Source organism: Amblyomma mixtum, chromosome 7 (assembly GCF_055824585.1).
Source record: "Amblyomma mixtum isolate Tamu chromosome 7, ASM5582458v1, whole genome shotgun sequence".
NCBI lineage: Eukaryota > Metazoa > Arthropoda > Arachnida > Ixodida > Ixodidae > Amblyomma > Amblyomma mixtum.
Window position 1 is genome coordinate 7,657,438 of NC_143018.1, and position 24,230 is coordinate 7,681,667.

At 49.7% G+C, this 24,230-nt stretch overlaps 1 protein-coding gene across 2 annotated transcripts; it reads left to right on the forward strand.

The window, feature by feature from the left end:
- The first annotated feature begins 10,260 nt into the window (after positions 1–10,260).
- LOC149334878 (cytochrome P450 3A8-like) lies at positions 10,261–23,532 on the forward strand. Of its 2 annotated transcripts, XM_089551513.1 has the most exons (5): positions 10,261–10,388; positions 10,644–10,850; positions 15,680–15,869; positions 18,342–18,550; positions 19,965–23,532. In XM_089551513.1, exons 2-5 carry the CDS (start codon positions 10,674–10,676, stop codon positions 20,919–20,921), a joined length of 1,533 nt encoding a protein of 510 aa, XP_089407639.1. In that variant the 5' UTR covers positions 10,261–10,388; positions 10,644–10,673; the 3' UTR covers positions 20,922–23,532. The 2 variants fall into 2 exon arrangements, with proteins under 2 accessions (XP_089407639.1, XP_089407638.1); XM_089551512.1 differs by lacking the exon at positions 10,261–10,388 and having other exon boundaries at positions 10,399–10,850.
- Positions 23,533–24,230: the final 698 nt, after the last annotated feature.

Genomic DNA, 24,230 nt, shown 5'->3' on the forward strand with positions numbered 1-24,230 from the left:
TGAGGACACCGAACCTGGTGCACTAATCAAACATCTGCACAGTAACGCCATGTTTGCCTAGTCTGTTTGTCGACATGTTGAGTGCAAGCACTGTGCAGCGACGCCATTTTTGTTCCTAGCATGTCCAATATTCTTGTACAAAAAATTTAAATATTAGAAAACTGTAAGGTACCGGTACACAAACATTGAAAGTAATGGTCTATTCTTGCGATATGCGCCAAAATCTTTCTTTTATAGCGTTTCCATGGCTCGCATTGAGCAGTTATGACTGCTTTAGAAAACCAATGGGGATCGCTTTTGACGAAATCAAAATCGTTAACAGCAAAAAAACGCAAGCCTGTCGACGGAAGATCTGCTGATATATTTATTGTTGCAGTGAAATCTTACAATACATAAAAAAATTGCACTTGCACTTATAAATTTTTTCAAGTTCACCAATGCTTTTGTCCAGAATTTCTGGGTATGAGAAAGCGTGCACTATACGTGAGGAACAAGTCTGCAGGCAAAAGCGTTCGGCACTGCGCACTGGGCAAGTTGCACACATTCAGAAGGAATCCTCTTTGCTGTTTACGCGACTTGTTAATAGCCGCCGTTACCGGAGAACGAGCGAACAGTGCTAGTGGATATATTAAAAAAAAAATGGTGTGGTTTAGCTTTGGTTAAACCTGGTTGGTTGCGAAAGCAAAAACAGCAGAGGGTGAATGCACACGTATGCAGAATTTTTTATTCTCTATTTAACATTCATAGATGGCGTTGAGTCCTCATACCACTACCAGCGCAGTGGCGCGGAGGTTAAGAGGTGTTCCACTGCACTGGCAGGTGGCTGTTTCTATCCCAGCCGCCCGTAGGCTTTGTGCGACCCATGTTGCTCTTCCCGAGCAACCTCTCGCGCCGCTGGCGCGACGCTCTTCCGAACTTACCCGAGCTCACCCGAGTGACTCGGGTAATCTCGGGTAACTCGGTTTGCTAGAGGGCACAAGATCGCGGTTGCTAGGCAACGGCGACTCAAGGTCAACGGAAAGGCTGACGTCACACCATCTGTTAGGCGCGGCGGCGGCTCCTCGAGGTACAGGGGGGTCCACGGGCCACGGTCCACGCGACGAGCGGTTAGACCTAGCCTAGTATTGCTTTCGCAATAAAATCATTTAAAATTCCAGGATCTCTACTAGGTCAAAGGCATCAGAGAGTGAGTTTTGGCGAGGAGATCTAAGTTGTGATGTTAAAGCGTCGGTAAAAGCTAGGATGTCGCTGAGGCGCCTATCTTCAATCAACACCGAACAGTGCTGGTGGCATTGGGTCACGTAGTCACAATACCCTGCTCACAGAATGTGCGCTAAGCGCCTCGAGGCATCAGAATCGCACATTGTACTCACGTGGTGGTCAAAGCGCTCGGTCCCAGTTTAACGGCAGAGGCGTCGTCTTGAGGAGGTTCCTGCTCGGACGAGGTAGAACGACCGCACGTGAGCTCGCTCGCGTTCTTCTTCTTCTGTGGCGGGCGCGTTCACAGCCGGGACTCTCGCGATATCCGGGTGGATTCCGCGTGCAACCTTCGCAAGCTGATGATGATAATTGGGCATTGTCAGAACAGATGTACCAGAGGTATAGAGAACCTTGAGATGTAAAAGGTACACAAAGCTATAGGTGAGAAGTGCAATCCCTTCGATCGCCAACAGAAGCTCAAGCATTTTATAAGAGCTACCGCCTCATTCCAGTGCTAAGCGCAATTTTTCAAAACCCTTTTGGAGCAACTTTCTTGAGATTAAACAAAATACCAAGGAAGCATGAGCGGGGTAAAAGAGCTTGTAGTTGCGTGAAGGCTTTCTAGATGACCCACACGAACACGCATCAGGTTTTTTTTGCTCGTTGAATTTCATAAATTTTCTGAAATTTACACTTACACGTATACATCTCTGGTCCCCACTAAAAGCTTATAGAAACAAAAAACAGTTGATGTACACTGCACTGATGTCACCTTTTTAACACCAAATTGATCATTTATTTCTTTCTACCTCTCCATATCATAAAGAAGCTCTTGTTTTGCTTCCAATGTTAAGAGGACGTAAGCTGTAAATTGGCCAAAAAGTGTAATATAAGTTATTTATCCGGCCCTTTAGCAAAGTGACGACTTCTTTCACCTCACTACGAAAGAACATCAGCACTCTGCTCTTTCTCATGATCAATATTTCTCTGGAACGAAAGCTTTCTGAAACGTGGAATATTTAGCCCCGTTCTCTATTTCACTCATCGATCTCACAGCATTTGTTTAGCCTATTTCAACTACACATCTGAGATCCTTTCATTTATTTCCTAATTGCTATTATTATCATAATTATTTTATTTTTCCCCACCATTATTTTCTTGTTTAACATTTTGTGCACCTATCAGTTGCCGCCTGTGTCTTGGCCATTCCCCCGCAGTGGGTACGCGCAATTATCTAGAGGACAACAACAACACCAGCACGCAAAAAGAAAAATTTTGGGAGGGCTGTTGGCGCAAATTTTGCTTTCATTTCTCTGCCCTTGTTTTTGTCCTCTTATTATTTTTTCCGTAGTAGTTCTTTGTAAACGGAGATCTCGATTATAATCAAAATCAAGTGATTCACTTATAATTAGTAAGACATTTCAAGAAGAACAGCGCGAAATAGACAAGGACTGAAGAAAGACACACAGCCAGGCGCAGCGCCTGTTTGTTCTAATTAGTGAGTTAGTTTCGCACATTTAAAGTGTTAATGCTGTGCGGAAGGGTGTGGTAGGCGGGGGGGGGGGGGGGGGGGGGATCGGTCCTCTGCAAGGCAGCTTCCCAACAAAGAGGATGCGGTGGTCAGCCTGACTCCTTCCATAAGAGATAAAGACAAGAAGAACATAATGATGGTAAACTTACTAACAGAAAACACAAATTGTAAACGGAAGCGGCTGTGTTCCCGTTAACCAAGCTTGGAACAGCGACATAATACTGCATTCCACAACGGCAGCTTACATTCTGTTCCATTCACGGATCTTGAGTGTAAAAAAGAATATTCTATCATATAGATATATCTCTGCGATGCTGGATACATACATATTTCCCACCCGTGATCAGTCCTTCCAGATATAAAATGTGGCGGAAACAAAATGCACGTCCTTGATAATTAGCTCATCAAAGCATGTGAGAGGCAGCTTCGCGACTCTGATATTTTTTTCCGTTACCAACGAGCCGCTGGTAACAGCGCTCTTTCCAAGAAGGCCGGTGTGGAGCGTCTGTATGCGTTCGGGCTGAAGGGGCATTGCAATGAAGCTGCCGGAAGCTCGGAGAAGACTTCCGGTATTCCAAAGGGAGGCAACCGACCGCCAATCGTCATTTCGTTCTGCAGTGGTGTGCTCCAACTCCGCCTCAGAGTAGGCGCTCATCGGAGTAAACCGCGGCCACTGCGAACAGCTTTGACCTCACTGAACCTCGAACTCTTGCGTGAGTTTGAGGTCCGACTTCCTGATCCGTGAGGTTGGGGTCGACCTTATGAAGATACCGACCTCTGCATTAGATTAACGCGACTGCTGACCATACAGGACGGACTTCTCACGACCGGTTGCTCTAAGTGACATTTATAGCTAAGCCAAATGTTCAAAAGGGTTGAGAATTGGGCGAGTTGGTACGAATTCATACTTTCTCTGCTGTAGCCCCACAAGAACACGGACGTAGACTTAGTGACGACAGCACAAGTGCTCACTAACAACTGACAAAATTTATTAAAAGCACAAAATATATAGAAAAAACCTACGGTTAAATGCGCAGTCCAGAACAAGGTTACAAAAGCGCAAGACAATAACACGTGTTACAGCGCCACGAATCTGCCTGTTATCATAGTTTAATGGTGACGAAAGTCTTCAGTTATGTTGACGACTTTATAGTTTTTGTGGAATGTCGTAATCCCACCCGGACAATGGTCGATGTTTTGAAGGTGTTCAAAGAAAGAGGACGTGGCTTGAATTTTACGTGTGAAGCTCCCGAAAATGGACGCATTCAGTTTTTAGATCTTTCCTTGTTTTTCGAGGGCAACCATATGTGCTGGTCGTTTTCACCAAGGTCAAAGAAACCCTTTATGAATTTTTGTTCCGGTCATTCGAACTTGATTAACAATGGCATTGCGTTGAATGCTTTGAATTCGGCTTTCACAAAGTCCTGTTTCCATCGGATGGACAAAGCGTTCGCCGATCAGATGGCCACACTAAAAAACGCGGGGTTCCCAGCCTCTGTGCTTGCTTCGGTGTCGAACAGATCCTTATGGTACAGAAGCAAACTGTAATGGGGACTAGGTCACATAAAGAGAGCGCACAGGGAAGGAAAAAGCTCGCCTCCATCCCTTACATCCACGGAGTGTCTCACAGCCTTAAGAAGGTGGCTCGCCGTTATGAGGTGGACTTGGTATTTTCGGCTAAGAATAAGGTAGGGCGGATATGTGACGCCATTGAGAGGTGTGACGCACCGCGGGAGTGAAGAAAGGCTTGTGGTGTGAAGCACTCCAATCCGTTTGTGGTCTGTGCTTGCGGAGTAGTCTATGCCATTCCCCTGAAATGCGGTCGACATTACACGGGGCAGACGGGACGCTGTCTGAATGTACGCCTCCAGGAGCAAGCCAGGTCACTTGACGGAGGTTCGGGGACGCACCTGACCAAGCACGCCAAAAGCCACAAGTGTGTCCCATTGTTCAAAGAAACGCGCGTTCTCTGGACACATAGACATAAGACTTCCCGGGAGATTATGGAGGCCTTCCGTATAAGGAAGTCGGCTGATGAATGCGTGAGTTCGCCATCATTGGTGCTACTTGAAGCTGAGGTTGATTATCTTGAAAGAGCATTAACCTATGATATAGATAGATACAGATATAGATAGATATGTTTATTTGAGTGCCTCAACAGCCAAGTGGCCTAAACGAGCGCACACTAGGTCGCACACTAGGTCGCACACTAGGTAGCACACTAGGTAGGATAACAGGTAGATTCGTGGTGCTGTAACACGGCTTATTGTCTGGTGCTTTTGCAAACTTGTTCTGGACTGTGCATGTAGCCGTTGGTTTCTTTCTATTATTGCGAAGCAATACTACTGTCGTGTCCGGTCGCTGTGTTGAATGCAGCGAAAGACGCACACGGTACTTTTAGACTTCGTTTATTTAAAGCCGATGAGGGTGCGACCAGCGTCGACCGAGGCAGGAGCCGAACTGGCCGCCCGAAGAAAGGAGGGAGTGGAGAAGCGTCCACGGGAGGGAGTGGCTTCCCAGAACAGGAGGAGGGTGCGGGGGCGCACCGTGGGGGGGCATCTGGTGACAGCGTGCGACGAGGGGCAAGTGTCGTTAGGAGGAGGATTGAGTGGTCGTTAGGAGGAGGATGCGAACTGTCGTTAGGAGGGGAATGCGAGTGGTCGTTAGGAGGGGGCGCACACACACAAAAGCAATAAGGGGACACAACACTTCCTTCCCCCTTAGAAAGTTGCCTGGTATCGTGCAGGGGGTCGGCGCTCACGCGTGGAGGCGCGCTGGCTTTGTGCGCTCGGGGGAGAAACACTTGTAGGCTGGCTGTTGTTCGCTGTGTCTCCTAGGTCTGTCCTGGGCGAAGTCTCTTCTTCCGGGAAGAGGTGCCAGGCTATGTGGGAAAATGGTGCACGTGTTCTCTCCGCTGGCGGACAGCTCTCAGACGGCGTCGTAAATCTACGCAGCTGGTTGAGATGTCGGCGTGCTACTGTGCCATGTATGTTGACGAGACAAGAGCGCAGGCCTATGCGTCTGACAATTGTAGCTTCCTCCCAGCGTGGCTTTTTCAGAAACTGTCGGGCGAGGACGCGCTGCCCCTCATTAAGCGTGCCGCAGCGCGGAATTGCTTTTTCTTCCCGGAACGTCTCTGCTTTTGGCTCGGGGAGGATGGCTGTGAGCTGGGTTCGCATTTCACGCTCGAACATCATTTTCGAGGGGGTCTCGCCTGTTGTGCTCTGAACCGTCGTGTGCTGCTTGAAGAGAAAGCGCGCAAGGCGGCGCTGCAGCGAGCCTGTCTGATCTCTTTCAAGGGCGCGTTTTAGCTCGGCTACGTAGCGCTCGGCTTGTCCGTTTGTCGCTGGGTGGTAGGGGGCCGATGTAACTGATGAGATCCCGTTGTCGCGATAAAACTTGAGGATCTCCGCAGACACAAACGGTGTTCCGTTGTCCGACACTACCTTGCGCGGCAGGCCGAACGTTGCAAATAGTGATCGGAGGTTGTCAATGACTGCTGCCGAAGTCGTCTGTCCCATTTGCCTTATCTCAAGCCACTTTGTGTAGGCATCTACGACCACAAGGAAAGTGCAGCCCTCAATTGGTCCTGCAAAATCAATGTGCAGTGTGTGCCATGGTGTGTCTGGCTTTTCCCATTCTGGGACAGGAGCTTTCGGCGGGGCGCTCCGGCTGCTCTGGCAAGGCTTGCATTCTCGCACCACTGTTTCGATGTCGTTGTCAATGCCAGGCCACCACATGTAGCTTCTGGCACACTTTTTCATTGCAACGATGCCCCGATGTCCGGCGTGGATGAGAGACATAGCTTGTGCGCGTAGTTCTCTCGGCATCACAACTCGGGACCCAAATATGATGCACCCGCGATGGGTGCTCAACTCTGTAGCTCGCCTGCGGTAAGCGTCGAAGTTGTCCCCTTTGAGTTTATGCACGTTGCCTTGTTGAACAGCTGTGTAAACTAGCCGGAGAGCTGCGCACTTCTGCGTAGATGCTGCAACTGTGCCTGCTGTAAGCGGAGGTTCTGGCAGTGCTTCGAACATCAGAACGTCTCCTGGTGGAAATGGTTCGTCAACAGTTGCGTCTAGTGGCAGACGGCTTAGCGCATCGGCGTTTTGATGTTTACTCCATTTCATCACGCCTAGTGGAGAAAACCAGTTTCTCCCTAGAAGGCTTGATCCTGTGCCCTTCACAACAAGCAGAGGTAGCGTATGGGTCTGGCCGTTGTAGTTAACCTGCACGTTGGCAGAGCCCAATAGTGGCAGATTCTGTCCTGACCACGTTCGCAGGTGCGTGTCGTCTTGTTGCAGGGCGGGTGCGTCAGATGGCCATGAAGTTCGGAACGTGTCCTCACTGATCAGAGTACAGGCTGCGCCGGAGTCCACCTCGAACTTAATCAGCTGGTGATGTACGCTTACTTCTGTAAAAATCTTCGGTCGCGTGCCGAGATTCATGGTGTTCAGGTCGTACAACACAGATGGTGTTGCTGATGTTGTTCCATGGAGATCAGATAGCGGCGTATTCTCTGAGGCGTTGACGCTGTGATTAGGCTGGGAAGGTGACTTTATCTTGGCAAGTCTCCGTTTCGTAATGCATGCTCTTTCGATATGCCCTCGCTTGTGGCAAAAATTACACGTGGCTGACTGGAATCGACATCCCTGGGGGTTGTGTTGGTCGTCACACCGCCAGCAGCGTTGTGCCTTTTTGACCGATTTAACAACAACAGAAGGCTTGCGCACCTGGTTGCTTGTCTGGTGTACCGGCTCGGTGTTCCGGCGAATCCCTCTCTGCTGGTGACCGGCGCTCTCCGCTCGAACGGCGATGTCGTAAGCTTTGCTGAATGTGAGGTCCTTCTCAGCGAACAGGCGCTGCTGCAGTGACTCGTCACTCAGTCCGCACACAAATCTGTCGCGTAACATCACGTCCAAGGGAAGCATGGTGGTGTTAGCAGAAGAAGCTGCGTCTCCCTCCTGCCCGGTAGCTGTTGTCGACAGCGTTCCAAAATTGCAGTCGGCAGCGAGCTTCTTGAGCGCGGCTACGTAGGCGCTCACAGTTTCTCCTCCCAGTTGATCTCGTCGTTGGAAGCGAGCCCGGCTGTAGACCTCGGATGGCCTTGGGTCGTAGTGCTTTTGCAGTGCTGATACGATGTCGTCGTAAGACACTGCCGCTGGTGTGCTTGGCTGAATAAGGGCGCAGACAGTATCGTAGGTCTGCTCCCCGCACAGCGTCAGCAGGTTGGCCCTCTTCAAGGCTGGGTCTGTGATGTTGTTAGCTTCAAAGTAGAACTGAAGGCGTCCAACCCACGATGACCACGATGAGCCGTTGAACTCTGGTATCTGATTGGGAAACCCTCGCGTAGCCATGGCTTGTCAATAGCGTTGCGTAGCGCGGGTCGAATCCACTTTCTCGTCGCCACTGTCGTGTCCGGTCGCTGTGTTGAATGCAGCGAAAGACGCACACGGTACTTTTAGACTTCGTTTATTTAAAGCCGATGAGGGTGCGACCAGCGTCGACCGAGGCAGGAGCCGAACTGGCCGCCCGAAGAAAGGAGGGAGTTGAGAAGCGTCCACGGGAGGGAGTGGCTTCCCAGAACAGGAGGAGGGTGCGGGGGCGCACCGTGGGGGGGCATCTGGTGACAGCGTGCGACGAGGGGCAAGTGTCGTTAGGAGGAGGATTGAGTGGTCGTTAGGAGGAGGATGCGAACTGTCGTTAGGAGGGGAATGCGAGTGGTCGTTAGGAGGGGGCGCACACACACAAAAGCAATAAGGGGACACAACAACTACTTTCGCTACCACCTCAGCCCGTGCCGTGCCGCGGCCGCATAGCCACGCTTGATTTTTCGCGTGGCCTCGCTGCGTGACGTCATACCATCTGGGTAAAAACGGGGCCCCATCTCACGCCGTCGCCTTGCGCGGCGTATAGCCACGGCCTGACTCCCGCTCCTCTCACCAGGGGCGCTGCGCGCTATGTGACGTCATACCATCTGTGTAAAAACGGGGCCCCATCTCACACCGTCGCCTTTCGCGGCGCGTAGCCACGGCCGTGGCCTGACTCCCGCTCCTCTCACCAGGGGCGCTGCGCGCTATGTGACGTCATACCATCTGCTTAAAAACGGGGCCCCGTCTCACGCCGTTGCCTTGTGCGGCGCATAGCCACGGCCGTGGCCTGACTCCCGCTCCTCTCACCAGGGGCGCTGCGCGCTATGTGACGTCACAATTGAACACCTCATAATCAAATGTGATGGTATCCATCCGGATGTCGATGCAGGCACAGTCACTCTTTCTGAGGCCCTAGGGTTTAAAGATAACAATGGTCATGTAAATAAATCTGCAGTGGAAGTCAGCAAAAAGCGATTGGAGGATTGGTGGCTGAAAAGCAGAGATGTGGCATAAGGTTAGAATAGTAGGAAACCGTAGGCAAAGTTGATGGAGAATCTTAATGAGAATTATTGCCAACACAGTAAACAAAAAAAAATAAATAAAGAAAAGCTGAGCATAGTGGCAATTGCCACCACCCCGTTTCAAAGGGGGCGCTCCTATCCATCCATCCATCCATCCATCCATCCGTCATACCATCTGCTTAAAAACGGGGCCCCATCTCACGCCGTTGCCTTGCGCGGCGCATAGCCACGGCCGTGGCCTGACTCCCGTTCCTCTCACAAGGGGCGCTGCGCGCTATGTGACGTCATACCATCTGCTTAAAAACGGGGCCCCATCTCACGCCGTTGCCTTGTGCGGCGCATAGCCACGGCCGCGGCCTGACTGCGCTCTTCTCGTCAAGCCCATGAGATGTCGCCTCCAGCCTATACGCTTCGGCAGGTTGCAAAGAGAAAGCATCAGCGAGCTACGGAGACAGAAGAAGAACGGCAGCAGAACCACATATTGCTTCGCAATTACCAGGCTTAACCAAGCTAAGCCACAGCCAATTTATATTTTGTACATTTAATAAATTTTGTCAGTTGTTAGTGAGCACTTCTGCTGTCATCACTCCGTCTACGTCCTTGTCCTTCTGCTGCCACAGCAGAGAAAGTATGAGCCCAATGTTAAGAGGGCGCTCAAAATGAGCAGAGCGAATCGATGAGCGCACCGTGTTGAAAGGGACCACGCTTTATTCACTGCGTCCTCCGCAGGTTACTGCGCCATTTCTTCTCCTCAAAACAAATCTTCTGTGGGCTTCCGGTGGTGACGTTGTTTGTTTAATTGTTTTTGCGACGACAATGCATAGGGCCTCGTGCCACGTGTCTCCAAGCGATGCGAGGCTCGTTCCTAGTTCGTAAGCGGTGGATACTTAACCACTGCAATAACAAATGCTGATTGCTATGGCGGGATCTATTGCTATGGCAGGAAATGTTTAGTGTCATCATTGACATTCATCCAGGCTGCCTATCTCGAAATGCCTGCATTAAACCCAGTACATAACAGGCATGGCGGGAAAAAATACAACTTTAGGAATGGAATACATATCAGAAGCTAAGACAAAAGCTAATTGCACCGATTTTGCGTACGGTCTCGGACGTTACACGCTTCAGTGAGCGTCGGAAACTTCGCGAGCGACCGGCTTGGGAAACTGCCAGCTTCGTTCCAGGACTTTAGATTGCTCTGCGAAGTGGCCCGTGTGTTAGCCACAGCAGTTGCAGGTTCCTCAAAGCAACCAAGGCGCCGAGGTATGTGCTGTAATGTTTCTCGCATCTTCTCGGGGATTCGGCTCTAATGTAACTCGTTAGCCGCCGTAAAGAGTCTCGAGGCTGCGGTTTCCACTTAGTAGCTAAAAATCATAAACGAAGACCGGTAAATGATCGGCGTACTGTCTTGCGCCGTTTTCGAGTACCGCCCCAGTGAGAAGGAAGTGTTTATTTTTAAACTCTGCAGCGTTGAGGCACATGTACTCTCATCACTGCCACCACGCGTGTCTCGCCCAGAGAAAGCTCCGCAGGTGGACACACACAAGTATGACGTACCTGGCGGGCATCGTTGTCAGCGTTGCAGCGGTCTTAGCAGCCACCATCGGGTACTTCGTAGTGAGACGCCGCCGCATGCTCAGATTCTTCAAGGACCTCGGCATTCCGGGGCCGAAGCCTGACTTCATTTGGGGCAACCTGAAGCAGATCACCCGCAACCGACTTGCGGTACGCACCACACCTTTCTTGCATGCTTCTGTTGTGTTACAAAGCTCATTTAAAACAGCCCGTTGTTCCCTTCCTTTTGCTTGCGCGCGTTAAAGAAAACACAAACGCCAGGACAAAAGACAGAGAGGGAATTTGTTTTGCACCCAACACCAAGAGCCTCCTCTATGAAACAATCCTTATGTTGTAGCCTTCTAATTCTCCTGAATGGATTAATCCAGGACGATTATAATACAACCTATCAACCAAAACCCATAATTCGGGATTGCTGTCGGCTAAATTTTGGTCTTTAAGAATTCTATGTGACTTTTCTGATTATTTCTTGCGGCGTTATTTGCGTTGTGCTTTGCCTATGATTATTGACATTTTGACCACATCGCATATTATTTGCCTCTTATGTGCCTATGTGGCCTGTCAATTTTTCATTTAATTACATTTTCAGGGGTGACTGTTTATGTGTTACTTTTTGGTTAAATAGATATCTTCGTTTTTAATTTTATGAAATGTCGCATAACCACATTCGTCCTTTTGTAATCTTATGTAATGCTCTGCAACCACCGTCTCCCCCCTCTGCTGTCAGTTATCTAAAGGAGCCGGGAACTTCTGTCAAGCTGTTGCTACACCATTTTGTTCCGGATCCCCGTTTCTAAGAAAGGAAGAAAGACTTTAAAAAATAAGCTTCAGATACAGCTTGTGATAAAAAAAAATGGCTGGGGCTTAGCTAAGGTTAAGTCTGGATATCTCGAAGGCGAAAAGCTGCGGTGATGCTTATGGTTTAGCTTATGGCTATGCTTTATGATTTAGCCTATAGATATGCTTACGGTTTAGCTTATGGTTATGCTTTATGATTTAGCCTATGGATATGTTTACGGTTTAACTTATGGTTATATAGCCGGCCTCCGCGATAAACACGCGCTTGCGGCGAACGTCAAACGATGACGCATAGCGCGCGGCAGCATGCGCCCGTTCTATGGGCAAGCGCGCCTTATATACCCTGCTTTCAAATGCGCACTGCGCACGGCTGCGGAGAAAGGTCAGACGGTGGCGAGGTGGAGAAGCGGCGGTGCACATGCGCACTAGCCTGCGCCGTGCGTGACGTCACTCGTGCTCCGACATACGCCGGCTCACGCGAAGCGCGGTGTTGACTAGCTTAGTCAAGCTTTTCGCTTCAAAATGCACAGGCCATCGCCTTTGCCTCTGGGCCATGCTGCCACTGCGGTGTGGATTCAGAGCACTGTTGTTCTCACCCTTCCGGAGCTCAAGAGCGCCAGCGGTGCCGTAGGAGCGCCCCGTTGCACGGCTCACAGGCAAGGCTAGTTGCCTGCACATTTTTAGGAAATGCTTCCCTTACGAAGCGAAAACCCCCCTTCCTAGTCCTCCGACAGGCCAGCTTTCTAGCCGGGTCTTGCGTCGCCATGCGTCAAGTCATCCAAAGTAGCCTCTCCCGGCTTGTGACCGTATACTTGTGTCCTCGTAACAGGACATATCAGAATCAGAGTCCTGAACCTAACGTGTGTAACACTCCCAGGTTTGACGGGACAAGATTACACGATTGCCTAGAGCAGAATTCAGCCTGCGCTTCTGTTCCCACTGGTGTAACGCCTCTGAGAGACATCCACATGTTCTGAAAAATACCAGCGCTCAAAATTAATAACGTTACCCTACTTACAGGAAAGTACTTCCACGTAAGATGTCAATGCGCCAAGAACTACCACAGCCCTTAACAAGCGGTAGATTTAAGACGAGAGGGACTGTCGTTTGAACGAGCACTTCAGGTCAAGGAGGTAACTATCGTCATTATTCGAATGTTGGCTAACGTGGGCGTTGGTTCATCCCCTTCTTCAATCAATCAGTAAGTCAATCAATCAAATAGTCAATCAATCAATCATTTTATTTTCATCACAAAGTGATGAGGGTTGGCTCAGGCAAAAAGTGGAAACAACTTCCACTTGAAAGAGCCTGAACCCCCCGTATTCATGGCTTGCAGCGTGGGGGGACACGTGTACAAAATAAAAAGGGGGATAATATTTGCGTGCGAAATAAAGTGCAAAACATTTTGCGCTTAATATGTATTTGGCCTAGCTAGCCATTTGGCACTTAGCCTAGCTAGTCAAGATACAAAATTGATGCATGCATTTTTAGTCCCACAGTCCCTGAGCCTGCGATTGTGGCTCAGCTCGAGCCAGTTGGCAGGCCCGTGCACTTTCCTTCTCATCCTTCTTTTGATTCGCAACAACAGACTTCGAATGCGTAGCAAAAAGATCCTTTTGAGCTTTGTCCTTCTCTCGCACAGACTTGTTAAGACTGCCATAGAAAACAACGGGGTGCGTTTTTTGCACTGATTATGAAGCAATTAACGCTGGAATGTTGTGAGATACTGCTATAAAAATATTGATATAAATGGTCTAATCTTCAGAGTCGGTGCAAGCTCTTGCTTTTAAAGTCTGTCCTGCAGCTCACGTCGAGCAGTTAAAGCTGCCACAGAAAACCAATGGGGTGCTTTTTTGACAATAAATAGCAGAAAACTATAAGCGTCATAAGGAGGCATCTGCGGATATAATGATTGTTATGGCGCAATCTTGCGATATATTTAAAAAAAAATGTACCCGCCGCGATGGATCAGTGGTTAGGGCGCTCGGCTACTGAGCTGGAGACCCCGAGTTCGAACCCGGCCGAGGCGGCCGCGTTTCGATGGAGGCGAAACGCAAGAGGCGCCCGTGTACTGTGCGATGTCAGTGCACGTTAAAGATCCCCAGGTGGTCGAAATTATTCCGGAGACCTCCACTACGGCACCTCTTTCTCTCTTCCTTCTTTCACTCCCACCTTCTTCCTTTCCCTTAAAGCGCGGTTCTGTTGTCCACCAATATGCGACACAATTACTGCGCCATTTCCTTTCCTCGAAATCCAGTTTTCAATTAACTGTTTGTTTGTTTGTTTGTTTGTTTGTTTGTTTGTTTGTTTGTTTGTTTGTTTGTTTGTTTGTTTGTTTGTTTGTTTGTTTGTTTGTGTTTAACTCAGGCTATGAGGGACGCCGTAGTGAAGGGCTCCAGAAATTTCGACCACCTGGGGTTCTTTAACGTGCACTGACATCGCCCGGGCCTCTAGAATTTCCCAGTGAATTGCCTTCATAAACACCTCGTCCATAAAGACCTCCTCATTGACACCATGCGCTTGTCCATAATTTCTGGGTGCACGTATAGCAATGCGGTTGTTGCTGCCTAACGCACTAATTGCTAGCTAACTTTCGCATGAGGAAGCGCCCTTTGCACAAGCTTTCAAGACCCGCGTGTCAGTTTGCAGGGCAGTATTGGGGGGCATCTGATGGTGTAGCAGGCAGCGTCAGCGCTTCGGCGGACGTGGTTGCTGCTACGCGCACATATTATTTCGATCTTTGGCATCTCTTTCCATCAACTCACTTCTGTCTGCGACCGTGGAACAGTTGTAACCGGGCCCGTGCATTTTCCTCCTCCTTCGATCTCAGCAGGTGACTGCATGAAAAGCAGCGCCGCCGCAAATGGCCTCAGCGTGCCCCACTTCCCGTACTAGTATCTAAAAGGCGTGGATTTGACACCCCATTAAACCTGGTGGAAAACCTGGCGTAGGAAGGGAGTTGTCATCAGGAAATGAAAGGCGCTCTAACTGTCTCACTTCTTGGTGGATACCTCAGTGGGGAAAGGACGATGGTGGGAGTGAAAAAAGAAAGAGAGAGTGACGTGCCGTATACCTCCAGACCTCCAATATGCATCTCAAACACTCAACATTATGCACCGACACATGTCCCTGGTGTCAGGCGCGCCCTACACTCTTCCACATTTCATGAGGATGTGGGGCCAAACCGAAAAATCTGCAGGCGCAAAACACGTTTTTAAGAGGTGGGAGGGCTGCTGACAAGCGATAACCTGGAGAACCAATAAACCCTCATCCAATAGGTCAACAGGGCGGCTCAAGCCAATGGAACCCCGTAGTAGGGACCCCATCCATAAGCTCGAACAACTCCCCTTCTGTTTAATGAAGGTTTTCCTCCTCCTCCTCCGTATTAGAGATCTCCGGAATAATTTTGACTATCTGGGGATCTTAACGTGCATTGACATCGCTTGGCTTCTGTGTTTCGCGCCATCGGAACGCGGCCCGCCGCGGCGGATACGAACCCGGCTACCCAGGCTCAGTAGCGCCCCAAACACGGAGCCACCGCGGCGGGTGAAAGACATGGAAGAGTGTTAAAAGCAGTATAATTGCCGGAGGGGGAGGTGAAGGACACCCCCGAAATTTCGGAGCGACGCTTTGTTGTGGTGTCACGTGTATGCCGAAATCGCGAAGTGTATCATCCCAAGAATGAACCCGCCGCGGTGGCTCAGTGGTAAGGCGCTCGTCTACCGAGCCGGAGTACCCGGGTTCGAACCCGACCGCGGCGGCCGCGTTTCGATGGAGGCGAAACGCAAGAGGCGCCCGTGTGCTGTGCGATGTCAGTGCACGTTAAAGATCCCCAGGGTGGTCGAAATTACTCCGGAGACCTCCACTACGGTACCTCTTTCTCTCTTTCTTCTTTCACTCCCACCTTCCTCCCTTCTCTTACGGCGCGGTTCAGGTTGTCCGCCGAGGTATGTGAGACAGATACTGTGCCATTTCCTTTCCTCAAAAAAAAACAATTTACCAATTTACCAATTTATCCCAAGAATGTAATTCTGAACTAAAAACTCACGAGTGTAACGAGTACCACCAGAGTGTAGTCAAAATAATTCGACAGATTTCCGCTGCAGTATTGGGATAGCGGCGCTGTATTGTGTTCACGCGTGGCGCATTCAAATATGGCGTCGGTGTACTTTCCTGCGCAGACGCTCACGGAGTGGAAGAAGCAGTACGGAACGGTGTTTGGTGTCTACCTGGGCAGCGATCCGTTCTTGGTCATCGCGGACCCGGATATGGTGCACGAGTGTTTTGTCAAGCAGGGAGCCATGTTTCTAGACAGGCCGACAGGCTTTGTTGATGCGGAGCCTTTTAAAAACAGTCTCTTTCAACTCAATGGTAAGCCCCACGAAACATAGCGCACAGTCTCGACACGAGCGTCTTGCTGGAGATGCGCCCGGGGAAACTTGGGGGAAACTTAAGTTCACCTTAACAGTACGACGGCCCGAGAGTGTTAAAGGATCCCTATGGTCAGTGGAGGCCAAATGGTGCACCGTTTCGCAGGCATCGAGATGCTTGTTGCCATCGCATACTGCTTTATTGCACATTGTCATTGATATTAATTGGTGGCGCTAATTAGTTATTATAACTAAGTTTTCCAGTAATGCAATTCGCCTGCTGTGCGCTGTGAGGTGCAGAAACTTTCGTTCAGTGGGCTTGTACGAGCACCTCACAGCGCACAGTAGGCGCATTACATTACTGGAAAACTTAGTTATGATCACTAAAGCAAAAAATTGGGCTAGTTGGTAACGATCCATCTAAAACTGCCGCACAGAAAAGCACGGAAAAAGACACGGAGAACGGACAGGGTGCTCCTGTCCTGTCCGTTCTCCCTGTGTTTTTCAGTGCTTTTCTGTGCGCCATTTTTAGATGGATAGTTATGATCACAAATTAGCGTCACCAACTAATATGAACGTCTATGTGCAGTGCAACATAATCTGTTTGTGACCTAATTTAAACAAATGAAACAGAAAATATTAAAAAATTATCAGCGGCGTAGCGGTAGCCTGTCCAGCTCCCGACGCACAGCAGCTCGATTCCGTTTCACCACTGCGTCTTTTCGACATCACTACCCTCTCGACCAATCAAGATTCTCTAGTCACATTGTCGCCGACTCCGGGTTTTCCTCCGAACGGGGCCATTAATTCTATCGCTTTAAAAAAAAAGGAAACTGTGCAGGAAATAGAAATGGCATTCACAATTTTTTTTAGCCGATCAAATGCTGAAGCTTGTCAGTTTATGCCACTGTCTTGGCCGACAGAGAAAGCAATGCAAAGACCGCTGACAAAGTTGGTGGGTCTACAGCCGTGCCCTGCACGGCAACGTCAAGCTTCGGCCCTTCCCCAGTCATTAGGCGACACGACGCGAGTTGCCTGAAGCGCGATAAGACAGCTGTTTGAGTGGACGGCCGACATTATCGTGCATACCGTGAACCCGAACCATCACATTTCTCCCGCCTTCGATATCGTACAGCCGGACGTATCGGGCCATTTTGAGACGCGCTGAGGTGAGCACCAGGGAGGACAACCACAGCTTCCAGAACCGGCGTGAGTGATCTACGTACACTTTAGACACGAGCAGCACTACGCTGTCTCCTCCGCGAGAAAAACGCATCCTTCCCGAGCCGCTTGCAGATCACAACCATCGGAGACACGCCACGCCCCTGTTTCTTCTGCGTCATAGTTGGGGCGGTTCTTCAAGGTGCGCTCGGGGATCATCGAGTGTGATAGACTGACAACGCCATCCAGGACAGACTATTCTACTGCGAAAGCTTTGATATTGAAGCCCCCCCCCCCCCCCCCCCCCCCCCGCGCGAATCTGATCTCTATTCAAATGAAGCCTCTAGCCCACGCGAACAGCCTCCGCCCTCCTGCCGCGGGAGGTGGTTGGTTGGAAACCCACCGCCAGGCACTTTCACGGGAGGGCGCGTATGGAAGTGACTGCGCACACCCCCGTTGCGTCCTTTCGGGGCAAAACCAGTTTCCAACACGATCATCCAGCAAAGTTCCTCCTTCATGTCGAAAGGTTCAGCGGTGTTCTCATGAGTTGGTTCTGCTAGAGTAGGATACAACTTAAAAAAACAGCAGTTGCTAACACTGGGCCGCGGTCCGCGGCGTCCTGTATTACTCCGCTGCCCAATCGCAACTGTAACCGAAATCATCTTTTTAATGTTTGACTATATCAGACAATCCATGTATAAGAATTCTAGAGCTCATAATTTTTTTGTTGTGATAAAACTTCTTGTTTACGTAACAAAAAACGTTTAAGCAGCGGACTATGTTTTTGTCGTGGAGTAATTCTGTGCGCAGAGGCTGAATGTGGGCGGAGCTTCACTGCAGACTTAAGTTGTATCCGACTATAGTGTTCAGCAGATGAGAGTCTCAAACACCAAAGCGACTTTCGAGAGTTCGCTGTAGCGATTGCAAGCGATTTGCAAGCAACATGGTCGGTGTTAATTACTGGGCAAGTCAACGCTCACCACAACAGAGTCAGTTATCACGGTTAATGTATCAAAAATTGTTTTACTTGCGTCTTGTAGATCTTCACTGACCACAACGCCCTGCAAGTCTCTCCCCTGCGCGTTAAAGACATGCGAAGAGTTTTTAGCACGAAAGGGCACCATAACGTTGATCGTTGTTTTAAAATAGAACGAAGTTTTTGGGTTCTTAACTGAGTAGCGTACTTCAGAAATATGCCCTACAGCGTGAGAATTCTAATCAAATTCGTGCGCAGAAACATGGAAACATTTCCTTGGCACTGTAGTGAGACTTGTGTGCGCTCACCTAAACATTGCTGTATTCGTGATTTCAGGTAGCCGATGGAAGAACGTGCGGGCGGCGCTAAACTACGCTTTCGGACCAAGCGTGATAAAAGAGCTCTCTGCGGCAGCCAGTTTGTGCTCCTCGATATTTGTGGACACCGCGGCAAGGATAAGCCGGACCAACGGATACGTGGAAATCTATGACCTCTCCATGGGCCTCGCGTTCGACTTCATCATGAATGCGGTGTTGGCGCAGAAGGTGGGTGTTTAACCTGATTGTATACCGGGTGTTTTTTTTTTTTTAAGAAGGTCCAAAATTTTTAAAAAACGGTAAATTGCTTTAGATTTATTTTAGCACTGGGGCTATACTGAAGGCTACGGCGGGCGCCAAGCAAGAGGAAAACTGCTTTAATTAGGTCGCTGATTAACTAAATATTTTAATAAACTTTTCTAATCTTTATTTTAGGGGTTATGTTGTATTCGCAGAATTGCAGATCGTCCTCCAAACAGTCCAACCGAGAAAAAAAGTTTTAATTGAAAATTTTTCACGCACTTTACGAGGCGCGAAAAAGTCACCCTGTTAGGCATCTTCACACCGTAACTCAGCGGCCGTGAGCGCCTCTGACGTAGTTCGCTCCGCCCTGCTCTTTGCGTCACACGGCTGATATCACAAGCAAGCCTGCACTATCGCTGCTTGTTTCGCTTCGCTCCGCGACCTCACGGAATGCCGCGTTGGAACAAAAACGCATTGACACAAAGCGCAGGGCGGAGCGAACTACGTCACAGGTGCTCACAGACGCTGTGCTACAGTGTGAAGCTGCCTACCGGGGTGACTTTTTCTCGCTTCCTAACGCGCGCAAAAAATTTTTTCATGAAAATTTTTTATCTTGGCTGGGCTGTTTGGAAGATGATCTCGTATTCTGCTAATACAACATATCCCCTAAAATAAAAATTATAAAAGTTAATTAACGTATTCAGTTAATCAGCGAACTAATTAAAGCAGTTTGCCTGTTACCTGGCGTCCGCCGTAGCCCTCAGTATAGCCCCAGGGTTAAAATAAATTTAAAGGAATTTACCTTTGTTTAAAAATTTTGGACCTTCTAAAAAAAAACACCCGGTATTTGTGCCATCTTGGCACGAAAGCGGATCTTGCGTTAGTTGCGCTTAAGGCCTCTCCAACATGCCGCCGCGACTAGATAAAGCTGTCCTCGTGCGTTTCAGCTTAAGGAGTAAGGACAAAGAAGGTTTACTAAGTGCGTTGATTACAGGTTAGTCAATATACGCACGAAAGATACAACTCAGCTGCCTGACAACAAGCTTGTGGGTCACTGTTATTTTCATCAAAACCCTGGTAGGGAATGAAACAGATAGGTTTGCGCATCTTTCAGGATTGCTTCTATCATTGATCTCATAAGGACAACTTCACAGCACTGATTTTCTTATTAAACTTGCCGTCTCAAAACTACCGCTGACGCGATGGCCACATTAAAGAGATGTGGCAGCATAATCATCACGGGCTCATAGTTATCTTTGGAATGAGGAGGATTTCGGTGTTTTTCAACAGGCAATGTTAACTTTCGAGATGTTTATTTGACATTGTGCCGAATTTTTATGGCAATTTGCAATTCTTTAACGCTACGTGACTAAAAATTTGGTACTTGTCGTTTATTCAGGTGAGCAGCCAGCGAAACTCCGGCGAGCCCATTTTGAAAGATCTGAAGCAGGTATGCAAAGACATGGAAAACACGGCCATGGAAGTGGCTTTCGCACTGCCCGGAGTACGCGCTCTGCTCACGTGGTTGTATCCGCTCACAAGGCATGCCAGAGCTTTCAAGGATGTCATCAGCCTTGTGCGGAGTACAGTAGAGCTTCGCCGTTCCGGCAAATGGGAGAGGGAGTGTAGCATACTGCAGGTCCTTTTGGATGCGCGCTCAGAGGACTTCAGCATTGGGCGCGAGAGGCCCAACAAGCGCTTAAGGCATCTGGACGACCAGCACATCTTCTCTAACAGCGCCATTTTCCTTTTGGCTGGCTTCGAGACAACAGCTACAGCGCTGTCCTTCTTGGCGTACCTCATGGCCAAGCATCCGAGCGAACAGGATGAAATAGTGAAGGAGCTTGAAGAGCTTTTTCCCCACAAAGCAGCGCAGGATCTCAGCTTTGACGAATTGCGCCAGCTTAGGAGGCTAGACTGGACGGTACTAGAATGCCTTCGTCTGTACCCGCCCGTCCCGGTGTCCCTAACGCGGAAGTGTTTGCGGGACACGACCATCTGCGGGCGATTCGTTCCCGCCGGTGTCAACATCATGGTTGCGCCCTGGCTTATGCACTACGATCCAGATCATTGGCCCGAAGCTGGACAGTTTCGCCCCGACAGGTTTGCCGATGAAAACCGCGAGCGAGCACGCAGTGGGTCGTACGCGCCGTTCGGACTAGGACCAAGGATGTGTATAGGGGAGAAGCTCGCGATGCTCATCCTGAAGTCCGCTCTAATTCGTTTGCTTCAAGAGTTCCGGCTAACGCTGTTTGGTGAAGAGCCTAGCTCAGTTGTGGCTGATCACGGCTTTATACTGATTCCCCAAGGAATAAATATCCGACTCGAGCTCAGAGCGGAAAGAGAGACAGCCTAAGTATGACGTCTGAAGTGTAGGATTGTGGAGCAAACAGCTTCAGTACTCAGAAGTGAATGAATGCAGCAAAGAACATGGAAAGAATCATGGACATGAGATGAAAATTAATGTTGCGAAGCTTAACTTTGGGAAAAAGAGAGGACGGGGGACACCGGCCCAGCCGAAACCGAACACACTCTCCTTCTTTAAAAAAGACAAGTTACTTTGTCCCTCCCCCCCCCCCCCCCCCAAAGGAAAGACAATTAAGGAACTTTTTATATCTCACGGCCAACAATAGACATGTGCATTAAGTTCCTTGCAGTATCGGTGTATCACAATCTAGGGAATGCATATAGTTGCATGGTGTTGTCAGCCATCTCGGAACGACCATCCGTCAACAGTTACACCGTGGTCAGCAGCATCGCTCGGTCAATAGAGTGCAACGTGCAAGACCTTTACCTCCCGCCGTCCACCCTGTCTGCAACGGGTTCGCCGCGCCGAAGGATGGCGCCATGGCTCCGTATGAGAACAGTTGCCCGCGGGAGCTCTCGCTTCGCTCACACGTCCAGAGGACTGCGCGTGCGCCGTTCGGTCTGCAGGACGGAGCGTCGACTCCTTTGCGCCGCGCGCTGGCTTCACCCAACACGGGACTAGACAGACGCTGTTGTTTGAGCATGCGCTGCTCCGGAGGCAGTGCAGCCCGTTGGCACCAGGGGGAAAACGAAAAATTTCTCCACTGTTCCTTTAGGTTCAGCTCCCTGTGCTCCCTCCGTTCTGACGCCAAGGTCACCCTGGCTAAATGTGCCTCCAAAACATAGTTTCATATTGTTTATATTATCTATGACAATATAAACATATGTTTATATTGTCTATGAGTAGGGGTTGAGGTATTCGGTTTAAACAAAAAAAAAGCGATATCCAGTGAAAAGCACAGTATCCTTCAAATGAACAGCATAGTCATAGCTTGCTGGGTATTGCGTAAGAGCTGCAGTCGGTGACAGGAGAGAATAGAATCAATCAAGTGTGCAAACCAGAAGCACGGTGAGACAACGGAACATTCTATTCAATAATGCATTTTTACATTTTGTCTTGATACCTTACATTTCCTTCATTCAGACTCAATGCTCTCGAGACAACACTTGTGGGCATCTACAAGACAGCTCTCAAACTCCCTATAACAGCCTCTACCGTTAAGCTGTTTGCACAGGGCCCTTCCACCCCCTCCATTCTCATATCGCCCTATGCCGTACGTGGCTCGCAGCTTCCCGGCTTTCCCTTACCCGTCAGGGTCAGTGGTGATTAACTGAGGCGGGTACCTCTCCAGTTCCCGTTCCACCTTCACCTCTCATTCCCCAACCAAGCACCCAGCGCTATGTCCCTTTCTTCCCTTTGGCCCTGTGCCATTGCGCTGCTTCACTAGATACCCAATATTAGTACCCTCCCCCTCCCGTCCGACATGTCCCCCGTCCTGCACGCCAGCCGGTCGTCATGCGGCCGAGCAGCACCATTCCCCTCTCTTTGATACCCAGGGAGTGGCCAGCACGGATGCCTCTTTCGTGGCTCCTCGAGGCTCCTGCGGCCACGCTCTGTACCATTCCCACCTCCCCACACCTGAAACACACGCCAGCGGGACGTACCTCCGCCATCCGGACGCATTGTCCCTCGCGGTCCTCGCCATTGCGTATGCCCTTTAGTTGTTTGCCCTCCCTCGCTCTCTCCAGGAGTACACAGTCTATTACTGCTCCCAAAAGCCGCTATCCTCCACACGTACAAAACCGCAGCCTAACACCTTCCCTCCAACAAAAAGTAGAACGAGTGGTCTCCGCATTGCAGCCTTCCCCGTTTTCGTCCGCTGGGTCATTGGGTATTCTGGGATTGACGACCCATCAGCTCGCCCGCGACACTCCTTAACAGGCGCCGTTGGTCCCCTAGCCCAAGCCCATGGTGGACAGACAGTGGGAGACTCCCTGTGCCACACCATCAAGGAGGTCTAGCTCGAGCTCCGCCTTAACAAATGCCTCTACCTTCCCCTCCTGCATCAATCACGGTGCCCGAGGCTGACCTTCTGTGGCGCATCATCACCTCGTTCCGTCTCTTTCTCTATCATTATCGATCCGACCCCTCCTGTCCCAACTGCCCTCTGCCACGGTGTAAGAATATTCTTACATCGTTTCCTCTACCTATGCGGGCCTACCCCACTGCCTCTTCTATTGCCCGGCTACTCAGCAGACGGGTTCCTATCCCCCCTTTCCTTTCCATCACCACCGCCCCGCCGCGGTGGCTCAGTGGTTACGGCGCTCGGCTGCTGACCCGAAAGACGCGGGTTCGATCTCGGCCGCAGCGGCTGAATTTCGATGAAGGAGAAATTCTAGAGGCCCGTGTGCTGTGCGATGTCAGTGCACGTTAAAGAACCCCAGGTGGTCGAAATTTCCGGAGCCCTTCTCTACGGCGTCTCTCATAGCTTGAGTTGCTTTGGGACGTTAAACCCCAACAAAACAAACTAAACTTTCCATCACCACCTGGCTCGACTGGATTGGCGTTGAAAGGGAAGAAGAGCGTCGACTGGTTGCCCGGGCGGTCGATATTCTCGACCTGTAAATTACCGCTGAATAAATGTCATCTCCTACTACTACATTTTGAAGCATTCCTCTGTTATTCTCAGACTTCGGGTGCGGACCAAGTTTCGCCAGTGAGCGTAGCGCCTTATGCTCCAGAAACCGTCATTATTCTATCAGAGCCTTTACATGGCTAAGTGGTTTTCGTACATCTGTAACCATTAAAAGCCACCGTCAAGCGTGATAAAAAGTGTCATGTTCTCGACTCCTCCTGGATTTCGGCCGCAGTTACTTTTTCTCTTTCCAGTTAGAAGCTTTGTTGTTTTGAAGTTTTTGCTGCTTTCACAGTTCATTCCGTGACTGAAGGAGCGACAAACACACATGCATTATCCCAAGCAGATAAACCTTTTATTAAACAGTTGAGCGCGGATACACAAGACGGACAGTGACACTAACAACATGAGAGCTGAGCGTTGTGCTTAGCGCCCGAGCTGTGTGCCTGACTTTCCGCATAATGTTTAGCGCTAAATATTTTTGGTAATGTGTCACCAACTAGCCGAACATTCTACCTTTCTGCACATAAAGTTGTTCCCACATGAATGCAGTATGCAACTTTCTAATAAGAGCTGCTCGGGCATATTGGTTTCTGGGCTGTTGCATGCACCTGACGTAAGCACAGCGTAAGTGACAGCAGAACGGGTTTGCAACAACAGCCCAGAGAGGAGTAATTTCGGCCTCCTTATTATCCTCCTTCGTCTTATAGACGTTTCCATCG